This window comes from Panthera leo, chromosome D2 (assembly GCF_018350215.1).
Source record: "Panthera leo isolate Ple1 chromosome D2, P.leo_Ple1_pat1.1, whole genome shotgun sequence".
Classification (NCBI taxonomy): Eukaryota; Metazoa; Chordata; class Mammalia; order Carnivora; family Felidae; genus Panthera; species Panthera leo.
This window is the reverse complement of record NC_056689.1, coordinates 11066844-11079141: the sequence shown is the minus strand read 5'-3', so window position 1 is coordinate 11079141 and position 12298 is coordinate 11066844. Positions and strand designations below refer to the sequence as shown.

At 38.2% G+C, this 12298-nt stretch overlaps 1 protein-coding gene across 1 annotated transcript in view; it reads left to right on the top strand.

The window, feature by feature from the left end:
* RYR2 (ryanodine receptor 2) overlaps positions 1–12298 on the top strand; it is a 765551-nt gene that overhangs the window by 622549 nt on the left and 130704 nt on the right. The window contains exons 66-68 of the mRNA XM_042907783.1: positions 911–992; positions 7936–8066; positions 11126–11446. Of these exons, the coding sequence (XP_042763717.1) occupies positions 911–992; positions 7936–8066; positions 11126–11446 (534 nt within the window). The remainder of the gene's footprint in view (positions 1–910; positions 993–7935; positions 8067–11125; positions 11447–12298) is intronic.

Below are 12298 nucleotides of genomic sequence, written 5' to 3'. Positions count from 1 at the left end.
CAGTGCAGTGTGGACACGGAACCAGGTCCGGAGGACAAGGATGATTTCTCCATTCATGTCATGGTACATTCTCCAGGAAATACTAGAAGAGTTGGGATTAGAAAGCCGAGGTTCTTAGATTTTCTTTCTTGCCTTTTAAACATGCCTTGTCGGGTCGTAGATCACCTATAAGGTTTTATTTTAGTTTCTGGCTTCTCTATAAGATTGGCTTCCCGATGCCTTGAATGTCAGGTCAAAAACAAGTAACTCACGACCTCCTCCAGCACTCTCATTATTGTTCACTTAGGTGTTGAAATAAAAGACACAGTCTTTACATACCTTCAAAACAGGAGACACAATCTGCCTGACCTTCCCAAATATTCTTGTGCTTAATTTTATTCTTGAAGAAATCCTTTTTTCTTCCATCTGCAGAAAAATTATTTTTAAAATGTTCCTGAGAATGTTCCGAATAATTATAGTCCATTCCGTAGAATGCTTTCAGCTTCTTAAAGAAACGAATTTTGTCTGAGAAATATTTTTTTATTTCATTTTACATATCTATTTCTTCTAATTTTGCTTTAAAAACAATTTTTTTTAATGTCTATTTATTTTTGAGAGAGAGAGACACAGACCATGAGCAGGGGTAGGGCAGAGACAGAGGGAGACACAGACTCTGAAGCAGGCCCCAGGCTCCAAGCTGTCAGCACAGAGCCCGACGTGGGGCTCAAACTCACGAACTGCGAGATCATGACCTGAGCTGAAGTCGGACATTTAACCGACTGAGCCAACCAGGCACCCCTAATTTTTATTTTTTTTAAAAAATGCTAAAACATAAGTATGCCCTCAATATGGAATTTTGGTTTTATTCTAAAATTTCTTAAGACAGTGTATAAATAACAAGTGTTTTTGTTCTGTTTTTATTTTTATTTAGTGGAAGATGTACAGGTGTCATGTTATAGAATTCTGACTAGCTTATATGCTTTGGGAACCAGCAAAAGTATTTATGTGGAAAGGTAAGATTTTAAAACTAACTTTGTGTTTCAAGTGTTAAAACTAACTTGTGTTAAAACTAACTTCTGTTTCAAGTGTTACAACCATTTATTTCAAGTCTTTGCTTTATCATTTTTTCCTTAGTTATACACTAAACAACGAGATCAACATACTGAATTCCTTGGGAGTAATTGAACAATCTTTAAGCTAAATTTGAATTGATACAATAAAAGTCGATCAAGTTATGTAAAAAAAAAACAAACGTAAAGCACTAATGGTAAAGACCATATTCAATGTAAAGATTAAACAGAGCATTTATGAGTCCAGTTTATGAAGGAATCTGCTAGAAGAATTCCTCATATGTATCTGAAAAGCAAATTAAGCATGAATATAGGCAGTTACTAAAACCAGCTTTATTTTTCATGTTTTCGCATTCAAGATGAAGAGATCTTCAGATGATGTGGACAGGTCAAGTTCAGGTGTCCCACTGAATTTTAAAATAAGAGGTCACTCGCAACTTCAGTAAAAAGATTTCTGTGAAAAAGAGAAGAAAAAGACGGCAGTTTTTTTTAAAGGCTAGACTAAAGAAAATGACATTTGGCGAGAAGACTGATAAAATAAATCAGTGAAAGGATATTCTAGTGGAATAATACTGAAAAGTTGTAAATTCTCCCCCAGTTAATCTACTATGATACAATTTCAAGTAGAAATTTGGGTTTTGGGGTGCCTGGATGGCTCAGTCAGTTAAGCATCTGACTTCCGCTCAGGTCATGATCTCATGGTTCATGAGTTAAAGCCCTGCATCGGGCTGTGTGCTGACAGCTCAGAGCCTGGAGCCTGCTTCGGATTCTGTGTCTCCCTCTCTCTACCCCTCCTCTACTCACATTCTGTCTCTTTCTGTCTCAAAAATAAACATTTAAAAAATTTGTTTTCTTAAAGTTTTTTAAGAAATTTGTTTTTTATTGAAATTTGGGAAATTCATTTGAAAGTTCATTTGAAAGAATGACTCACAAGACTAGCCAATAAAATTTTGAGAGAGGAAAAGGTAATGCAAGAGTACTCACTCATCTGGCCTACCAACTGTTAAAACTTACAAAGCATCAATAAGTAGGGGTGCCTGTTGGCTTCGTCAGTTAAGGGTCTGACTCTGGGTTATGATGTCACCACTCCTGAGATTGAGCTGACAGTGCAGACCCTGCGTGGGATTCTGTCTCTCCCTCTCTCTCTGCTCCTCCCCTGCTCATGCTGTCTCTCTCTCTCTCTCTCTCTCTCTCTCTCTCGATAAATATGTTTTTAAAAATAATAAAAATAAAGCATCAATAATTAAAATAGGGTGGCAACTACATAGAGCTAGAACAATTAATCCATATAAAAGGACAACTGAGTTCACTCTGAATGTTTTTTACCTGTATTTTCTTTATTTTAATTTTTTTTTTTTTTAACGTTTATTTATCTTTGAGACAGAGAGAGACAGAGCATGAACGGGGGAGGGGCAGAGAGAGAGGGAGACACAGAATCGGAAGCAGGCTCCAGGCTCTGAGCCATCAGCCCAGAGCCCGACGCGGGGCTCGAACCCACGAACCGTGAGATCGTGACCTGAGCTGAAGTCGGACGCTTAACCTACTGCGCCACCCAGGCGCCCTACCTGTATTTTCTTTAAAACATATTTTATTAACTTTATTTATTTTTTTTTTATTTTGAGAGAGAGAAAGAAACAGAGCACACAAGCAGGGGAGGGGTAGAGGGAGAGGAAGGGAGAATCCAAGCAGGCTATGTGCTGCCAGCGCAGAGACTGATGGGGAGCTCGAATCGCAGACCATGAGATCTTAACCTGAGCCAAAGTCAACAGCCGGACACTTAAACGACTGAGCCACCCAGGCGCCCCTACCTATATTTTCAGTTAATCTCTTTTCATATGATTTTTTAGGGCTTCAAATATTTTATACTGAGGGAGTTTTATAATTTATTGTTACCTCATTTTTGAAAAATGAATGTTTTTTTCATTTCCATAAGTGATGTTAATCTCCGTTCATAGTTTTCTATTTATTTATGTATATGTATTTAAATATATATAAAATCTATATATATTTAATTTTATTTGTTTTAGTTATAGTTTAGTTATTGTCTCAGTTTAGTTATAGTTCAGTTTATTTTAGTTACAGATTAAAGAATAGGCATATATTAAAGGATCATGATAACATCTCACTGTCTTTCCAGAAAATTGATTCACTTGACACTGTCAAGTTTACAAGAAAAGCCTTGTTTCCTCACATTTTCCTCATTTCTGATTATTATTCTTTTTACTATTTAAAAATACAATAGTTAAAAATGGGATCCAATGTTAATTTCAAAAAAAAAATTTTTTTTTTAATGTTTATTTATTTTTGAGACAGAGAGAGACAGAGCATGAGCAGGGAAGGGGCAGAGAGAGAGAGAGGGAAACACAGAATCGGAAGCAGGCCCCAGGCTCCGAGCCATCAGCACAGAGCCTGATGCGGGGTTGGAACTCATCAACTGCCAAGATCGTGACCTGAGGTGAAGTCGGACGCTTAACCGACTGAGCCACCCAGGCGTCCCTCCAATGTTAATTTCCAATGCACTTCCGTAACTCCCACTTCTCAGCCATTGTTTTGTGGTTACTCTGCCATTTTTCTTTATTTTATGAATTGCCTTTCATATCTCTTGTCCACTTTTCTATTAATGCGTTATTTTACTGATTAGTAATGAATTTTATCTATTAAAACCATTTTATTCATAGCAAATATTAACCTCTTGCCTGTTCTTTTTCCCATCTTTGTGACTTATAGCATTTTTATAACTTTATAGTGCTTCTATATGAAACTATGTAAAGATAATATCTTATGACCTGGGAATTTTTTTTTATATAATCTGTCAATTATTTCAAGTGTGTTTATTCTTCTTAGTTTAATATTTTTAGAAAAGTGATACCATACTCATAACAGCTAGAAGTTAAAATATTTATCTCTGGGGCACTTGAGTGGCTCAGTCGGTTGAGCCTCCGACTTCAGCTCAGGTCATGATCTCGCAGTTAGTGAGTTCGAGCCCTGGATCAGGCTCTGTGCTGGCAGCTCAGAGCCTGGAGTCTGCTTCAGATTCTCTGTCTCCCTGTCTGTCCCTCTCCTGCTTGCGCTTTCTCTCTCTCTCCCTCTCCCTCTCAAAATAAATAAACATTAAAAAAAAACTTATCCTTTTAGGTTTTTCATTCTTTTTGTTGTTTACATTTAGCTTTTTAATCCTTTACTCATTCAATAAAAATTTAGTAAGCACCAGGTTCTGTGATAACAACCGTAATAAGCAAGATAGATCCCTACTCTCAAAGACCTTAGACCTAATGAGGAACAAAAAACAAAACAAGTAAAGTGAAGAATGTAATATTGGCAGCTTATCATGGGTCAGTAAGCACACAATAAAGAGAATGACATGGGGTGTTCAGAAATGTATGTTTTAGAACGTTTTGAAACGCAGAACTTTCCTCCATTCAACAGAAAGCAGGTAGTAGGTAAGTCAGGTATAAATAGGTGTGTGTCTCCTGGCTTCCATTTTTCTCAATGAAATATGCCTCAGCCAAGTGATGATTGAGAAAAGAAATGTAAGAAGTTCGAGGAAAGTAGTGAATGTCCGGAATGATCATCTCTGGAGTAAGAGGGGAATTTACTGGAAATGAATCTGAATTTCATGTTTCTCTTTAGGTGTTATGTAGAATTCAAATTAAAATTTTAAAACCATCCTTCATGTGGGAAGTATTTATCTTTAAGTGAAATGTCGTTGACATACAATGTTATATTAGTTTCAGGTGCACAACTTAGTGACTGGACAGTTCCCTATATTACACCATGCTGACCACTCTGAGGGTAGTTACCATCTGTCGCAGCACAACATTATTACAATATTATTGACTGTATTCCTTATGCTGCACTTTTCATCTCTGTGATCTATATCTAGAAGTTTATTCCTCTTGATCTCCTTTACCTAGTTCACCCATCCCCCAACCTCCTCCCAAAGGAAAGATTTATTAAATATTTCTTTTATCTACTGATTTAAAATAAGACCTTCATTCTGTACTGTGGTAATAGATTAAATAGGTTATATTTCTAGAATCTCTATTTTGTTCTGTTATTTGACTTTTTAAATTATTAGATCAGTACCATGTAGCCTGAATTGTTATGATACATTGTATCATAACATGATACATTTATGATACATTGTAGTATCTGGTAATCCAAACTCTCTCATAACCTCAGCAGTGCTCTCATTGTTATTCTTTTTACCTCTGGTTTTTCCTTGATAAACTTTGGGATTCTTTTGTTAGGATCTAAAAAAGATACATTTTTTTTTTTATTTTTCTTGCAGTTATAAAGTCATTTGGGGAGAGTATAAAAATGAAAATGGGGGGGGGGGGTGCCTGGTGGCTCAGTCAGTTGAGCATCCAACTTCGGCTCAGGTCATGATCCCGCGGTCTGTGAGTTCGAGCCCCGTGTTGGACTCTGTGCTGACAGCTTGGAGCCTGGAGCCTGGTTCGGATTCTGTGTCTCCCTTTCTCTGCACCTCCCCCTCTCACACTCTGTCTCTCTCTCTTAAAAATAAATAAACATTAAAAAAATTTTGTAATGCAAATTGGAAGATGAGTAAAAGATATATTGGAAAAAATGAAAGAGTGTCACTGTACTAAGAAAAATGTAGGTATCTTAAGCATCATATAAAAAACCTGCTATTTCCAAAATACGAATAATCACAGTTGGTCTGAGAATTACTAATTGAATCAAAATTTTAAAGTAAATTATTAAATAGTTCACATGTATTATTAATAAAATAAAAGGACTTGTCCAGTCAGATGTAAGAGAATTCATTACTTTGGGGTTATATATGAAACATTTTAGGCTATTAAATTCTTAAATAAATATATTCTCATTATTTTCAAACTTTTATTGAACTCCTATTATGTGTCAGAAATTTTGCAATTCTGCATCCCAGTTTTTAGGTAAGGAAAGCAAAACAGAAAGAGAGTAATTTTCCTAAAGTGATACGAGTATCAGGAATAAGTTTGGGACTCAGGTCTGGCTGAATCAAAGCCTGTTCCCTTTGTGATTTCTTGCTATCCTAAATTATTTTTAGTAATAAAATGTTTTTCAGTGTTTGAATTAAACTCTGTTATTCAGTTATTCAGTGTCATTCTATGAAGAGATATTTTCTCCTAGCTGACTAAATGTCAGGTCATTTTTAATTAAAATATTAAACTATTAGGCATTGTTAATTTTATGTAGTCATATATTTTTCCATTAGGAATTTAAAGCTACCAAAGAGAATTGTATGATCTTTTCTTAATTAGATAGATTTTATGGACTTTTAAAGTAAAATATTTATGTAATTTCAGGAGGTCATAATATGCTGAAATAACTCATATTGTCCTACATTTAATAAACATGTGCCAGCGAATCCTTGGATTATGTAGGTAGCTAAGGGAAAGAGAGAATTTTTTTTTAAATTTTTTTTAACGTTTATTTATTTTTGAGACAGAGAGAGAGACAGAGCATGAATGGGGGAGGGTCAGAGAGAGGGAGACACAGAATCTGAAACAGGCTCCAGGCTCTGAGCTGTCAGCACAGAGCCTGACGCGGGGCTCTCACGGACCGCAAGATCATGACCGAGCTGAAGTCAGCCGCTCAACGGACTGAGCCACCCAAGCGCCCCGGGGAAAGTGAGAATTTATGTCACTGGCAGGGGGAGCCATGGGTTATGAACTGCCCTGAATCAATTGATCCCAGAATGATTCCTTAAACCTCTTCCTTCCCTTAAAAACGATGAATCAATTTTAAGTGTTATTAATAGTTTTTGGTATATATTATGTCTTAATATTTCATAGCTACCTTGAAATTACTTAGTAAATTTTCAGAAAATTGTATTAGTGTGTTGGTATCGCTACTTTATTTTTTTTTTTAATGTTTATTAGTGCATTTATTCACCTAGTAAGAATTCTTCCTCAGTAGGTCATTATGTTTAAAAAAAGAAGAAGATGTAAAGAAAGGAAGCAAAGCAAAAGAAATGTCCAGACTCATGGGGGGGATTTGACAGGGTTTTTCTTGTTATTTTGGTCTATAATGTTTTAACTTATTTTTTAATGTTTTATGTATTTTTTTAAATGTCTCAAAAATATGGATGTATTTATTTTTGAGAGAGAGACAGAGCACAAGCAGGGGAGGGGCAGAGAGAGAGGGAGACACAGAATCAGAAGCAGCCTCCAGGCTCTGAGCGGTCAGCACAGAGCCCGATGCAGGGGTGGAACTCACAAACCGTGAGATCGTGATCTGAGCTGAAGTCAGACACTTAACTGACTGAGCCACCCAGATGCCCCAATGTTTTATTTATTTTAGAGAGAGACAGAGACCACAAGCAGGGGAGGGGCAGAGAGAGAGGGTTCAGAGGATTTGGAGCGGGCTCTGAGCTGACTGCAGCAAGCCTGATGCAGGGCTCAAACCCAGGAACTGTGAGATCATGACCCGAGCCAAAGTCAGATGCTCCCCGACTGAGCCACCCACGCACCCCTTAACTTCTTTTTAAACTAACGGATAATTTAGCTGTTTTTAAATGGTGGAGACTTTGCTATTGAAAGCAGATGATGTTTTGCAATGTAGAACTTGGATTTGGGGGTTACTTTTATTATTTGCGTGATTATTATCCCTCTAATGTTAGTTTTTTTGTTTTTAATTTTTTTTAAGTTTTTTTTTTTTTATTTTTATTTTTGAGACACAGAGAGCCAGAGCATGAGCAGGGGAGGGGCAGAGAGAGAGGGAGGCACAGAATCCGAAGCAGATTCCATGCTCTGAGCTGTCAGCTTAACTGACTGAGCCACCCAGGCGCCCCTCTAACGTTAGTTTTAAACTTGTTGCCTTTAGTGTAACTTCTTCATTCACTTGGAAGACCTAAAAAACAAACATTTTGCACTTGCAGGCAACGCTCTGCATTAGGAGAATGTCTTGCTGCTTTTGCTGGTGCCTTTCCTGTCGCATTTTTGGAAACTCATCTCGACAAACATAACATCTACTCTATCTACAATACCAAGTCATCGCGAGAAAGAGCAGGTAATGCAGAAGAAGCATGTTCAGTATTTGAGATATGACCTTGACACGTAATGACATCTACTGTATTTTCCTACAGTGATTTTTTTCATGGACCATTTCAATTTATTATCTCCAATGCTATTTGTTTTTAAATGTTATGATTTGGAATTCTCTGGAATGTCGTATACTATCCCCATAGTGTCTCTGCAAGAAAAGTCGTTTAATTTCTTCAAATTAGCCCTCCTAAGACAAAATAATTGGCAGAAATGGAAATAAATAGGTCGGGCTGATTTCTGATTCAGTTCTCTCTCCTAGGTACAGCGAGCAGAGGGTGTTATTCATTATGTTTATGGATTTGTACCCTTCAGATTGGTTTTTGTTTTGTTTCGTTTGGGTTCACCAGATGTGTCTGTCTTCTTGGGACAGATTAATTCCAAGTGATTTTTTTCTCACAGTTTAGTCCAATTTTTATCATTTAAAAAACTTGTAAATCTGAAACACAATTAATCAGTGACTCAAATTTAAATCTGACCTTAGCATGTGTATTCTTAAGATTTTTATGTACGTCTGTATGCATACTAGGTATCTATAAGTAGTCATGCCCCGCATCGTCTTTCACTCGGGAAAATCTATTTTTCTGGGTTGGTAGGCTCATTTTTCCCACTGTCCCAGTGTTGCATCCACACGACTCCTGAAACAGAATGCTGCGGGCACCAGTGACAGTCACAACAAAGTTTATTACAATGAGAGGCAAGGCCGACCCATCGGGACCAACACTCTTGATAAGAGTGCGGCCCCGAACAGCCGGGGTACAGAGTTTTTATAACTGATCACATCGTTTTATCATCACCTGGGAACAGAACAAAGAAACAGGTTCCAGATGAGTTAGAAACAGTTGCCTAATGAGGTGTTTACTTTAGACTTTCTCCTCTAAGTTGCAACCAGTGGATCTCCTTGACCCTGCCTCTGATGCTCTTTTCTTTGAACTTTTGTTTCCTTAATTGGTGAAGCCTAATTTACAAGGGTATGAGGCATAGTTTACCAGAGCAAAGCAAGGCTGTTATCTCTTAACCTTCAGTGTCAACACAAAGCTGTTATTTTTCAAGCTAAGCATTAGCCCTACACTACAATTTAACCCTTACACCAGTTGAAAAGCTTTTAGGACCATTGCTGATGATTTCAAGGATTGGTCTGTGAGAACCTGTTAGAATTATTTAGTAGGCTTAAACATTATGTAGGTGTCCTCTCATATTACTCTTTTGTTTGATTTCTTCTAAGTCTGATATCGTATACTGCATTTCATTTGCTTTCCAGTAGCCTAAAGAGTTCTCAAAACTTAGGCAAGAACTATTTGTTGTCCACAAGTGCATCCCTCTCTGTTAATGAGATCATTTCTCTGTGTAACTCCTGTTTTGAGGGGATCTGCTGGTTATACTTGTTTTATAATGCCTTTTATCAAGTAAGGAATCTTTTAAAACCTTGAATCGCCATTATTTAATTTGCCCATTTTATAATTCTGATTTCCTATAACAGAGGAAGCTAAGGCAAAATATGTTGAATGTGAGTTAGCAATATTTCTCTGCATAATTGCCACAATATATTTGTAAATAGTAAAACATGGTTGAATTTGAGCTACTAGGCTTCTGTGTAAACCTGTCTTACTAAGTTGTCTTAGTTAGGATTTTTGACTGATTAATCCTTTTGCTGTGAATCCAGAATGAAGCAGATTTGTTATTTATTGCAGAAAAGGAAACACACAGAGCAGATAATTTACCTGCTTTTGTTTCTGTAACACATCATTTGCATAACAAAGTAAAGGAATTGAATTGAAAGATCCCCTTTCATTCAGGTTTTAGCCATCGCACAAGTAATTGTTTGCAACACACACTGAGGGAAATGGGGGAGATTTGACATAAGAAAGTATTAGACTTGGATTCTTTCTTTCAGGGGGGTTTTAGTTGCAGTACGGGAGAGACCCGTAGATACATGTGATAGAATTCAGAATAAAGAACACTGAGGGCACAAAAATGCAGTGTTCATTGAGGAATCTTGAAGGGCCCCTGGATGGCTCAGTCAGTTAAGTGTCTGACTTTGGCTCAGGTCATGATCTCATGGTTGGTGAGTTCAAGCCCTGCATCAGGTCCCTGCTAACAGCTCTCTGAGTCTGGAGCCTGCTTTGGATTCTGTGTCTCCCTCTCTCTCTGCCCTTCCCCCACTCGTGGTCAGTCTCTCTCTCTCTCTCTCTCTCTCTCTCTCTCTCAAAAATAAACACTTAAAAAATTTTTTTTTAAAAAGTTCTTCAAGGAGAAAATAGCCAGTAAAAGGAGCCTGACAAAGTTCAGGAGGGAGTCCGGAAAGACTGAATACATTGAGATTAAGGAAAAGGGAATCTGGTCAGTGATGGGAAATGCCACTGTAACAGTTAGCCACGTAAGGGTTTGTGAAAAAGGGCGATCAGTTAAGTGGTGGGAAGCACTTTATGGAAAGTTAAATTTATAGAAAGCAATTTATGGAAAGTTAAACAATCCAGGGGAGATTCGAAGCATCGCAGCAGGCTGCTGGGGAGGAGGTGGTACAGAGTATAATTATATGTTGTATGTTATATATATAATGCATATATATTATGCTGTGTACAGAGCATATATAAGTGGCTCAACATAGGGCCTAAGCATGGCCTCTGTAGTGGGGCATTGAGAACACAGGCCGAGCCTGAACAGGGACCTCAGAGCTCCTTGCTCTGAAAATAGGTGATGGTCGCAGAAGGATGGACCACACAGAAGGCCTGTAGGCAGAGACCTTTGATGTTCTGGTTTGCTCTGAAGTAGAAGAAATGGTCATTTTCTGATCTTAAAGGAGTGAGGCGTGGTGGTGAGATAGGAACTTGGGGAAAGGAGAGAACTTTGGATATAGCTGCCACCAGTAAAGAGAGGGAGCCGGTGGAAGGCCCGCCGGGTCTTGCCCAGCTCTGAAGCCCAGAGCGAGATGGCTGCTTGTGGCTGCCATACACGGTGGAAGTGTGGCCGTCATGGTAAGTCCGTCCTTTCACTGAACGCGGTTCACTCTTACGTGTGTTTCTCTAGCTCTGAATTTGCCAACTAACGTGGAAGATGTGTGCCCAAATATACCGTCTTTGGAGAAACTCATGGAAGAAATTGTGGAATTAGCGGAGTCCGGCATTCGCTACACGCAGATGCCACACGTCATGGAAGTCATACTGCCCATGCTTTGCAGCTACATGTCTCGTTGGTGGGAGCACGGACCTGAAAATAATCCAGAAAGGGCTGAAATGTGCTGTACCGCCCTGAACTCCGAGCACATGAACACGCTCTTGGGGAATATATTGAAAATCATATATAATAACCTGGGAATTGATGAGGGAGCCTGGATGAAGAGGTTAGCAGGTAAGAATTGGAGAGGAATGCACCACGTGAATTTGTTTCATTTGCCAAACTCTTTGAAATAACAGAAGACTAGGGACACCTGACCGGCTTGGTCAGTAAAGCATTCGGCCCTTGATCCTCGCAGGTCATGAGTTTGAGCCCCACGTTAGGTGTAGAGATTTCCTAAGTAAAAGAACTTTTTAAAATGGAAAGAAATACAGAACTACTAGAATTTTCCTATCTTGGGCCTCATTAATATTTTCTTCTGTGCTCAAAAAATCTTTAAAAATATTGTTTCTGTCACGCTGTTCTTTAAATAATAAAAAAAAATGTCGATTTGATCAGACATCAGGTGACTTGTCATATTGATACAACTTTTATTCTTTTTTTATTTTTTTTTCAATATATGAAATTTATTGTCACATTGGTTTCCATACAACACCCAGTGCTCATCCCAAAAGGTGCCCTCCTCAATACCCATCACCCACCCTCCCCTCCCTCCTACCCCCACATCAACCCTCAGTTTGTTCTCAGTTTTTAACAGTCTGATACAACTTTTAAATAAGTAAACATTTTCCTGATTGGACGGTCTCTGTAAGACTGATCAGGAAGTGCAGCAGGAAAAACTGATGGTTCTGTAGACAGAGACGAAAAAAAAACTGGATTTTGAAACAACCCCCTTTTAGCGATTCATCTTATCAGGAGTGGGGAGAGGATAACCAAAACACAGAGTCAAGAATCTACATTTGTCTGTCTTTGCACCTCCCACCTCGGACAATGTGGACCAGCTTCAAGGATGGACAAGATGGGTGTTTAAAAAATTCAGAAATAAATAAATGACCTGTGCAGCCTGAGTCTCCCACTGGGACAAGG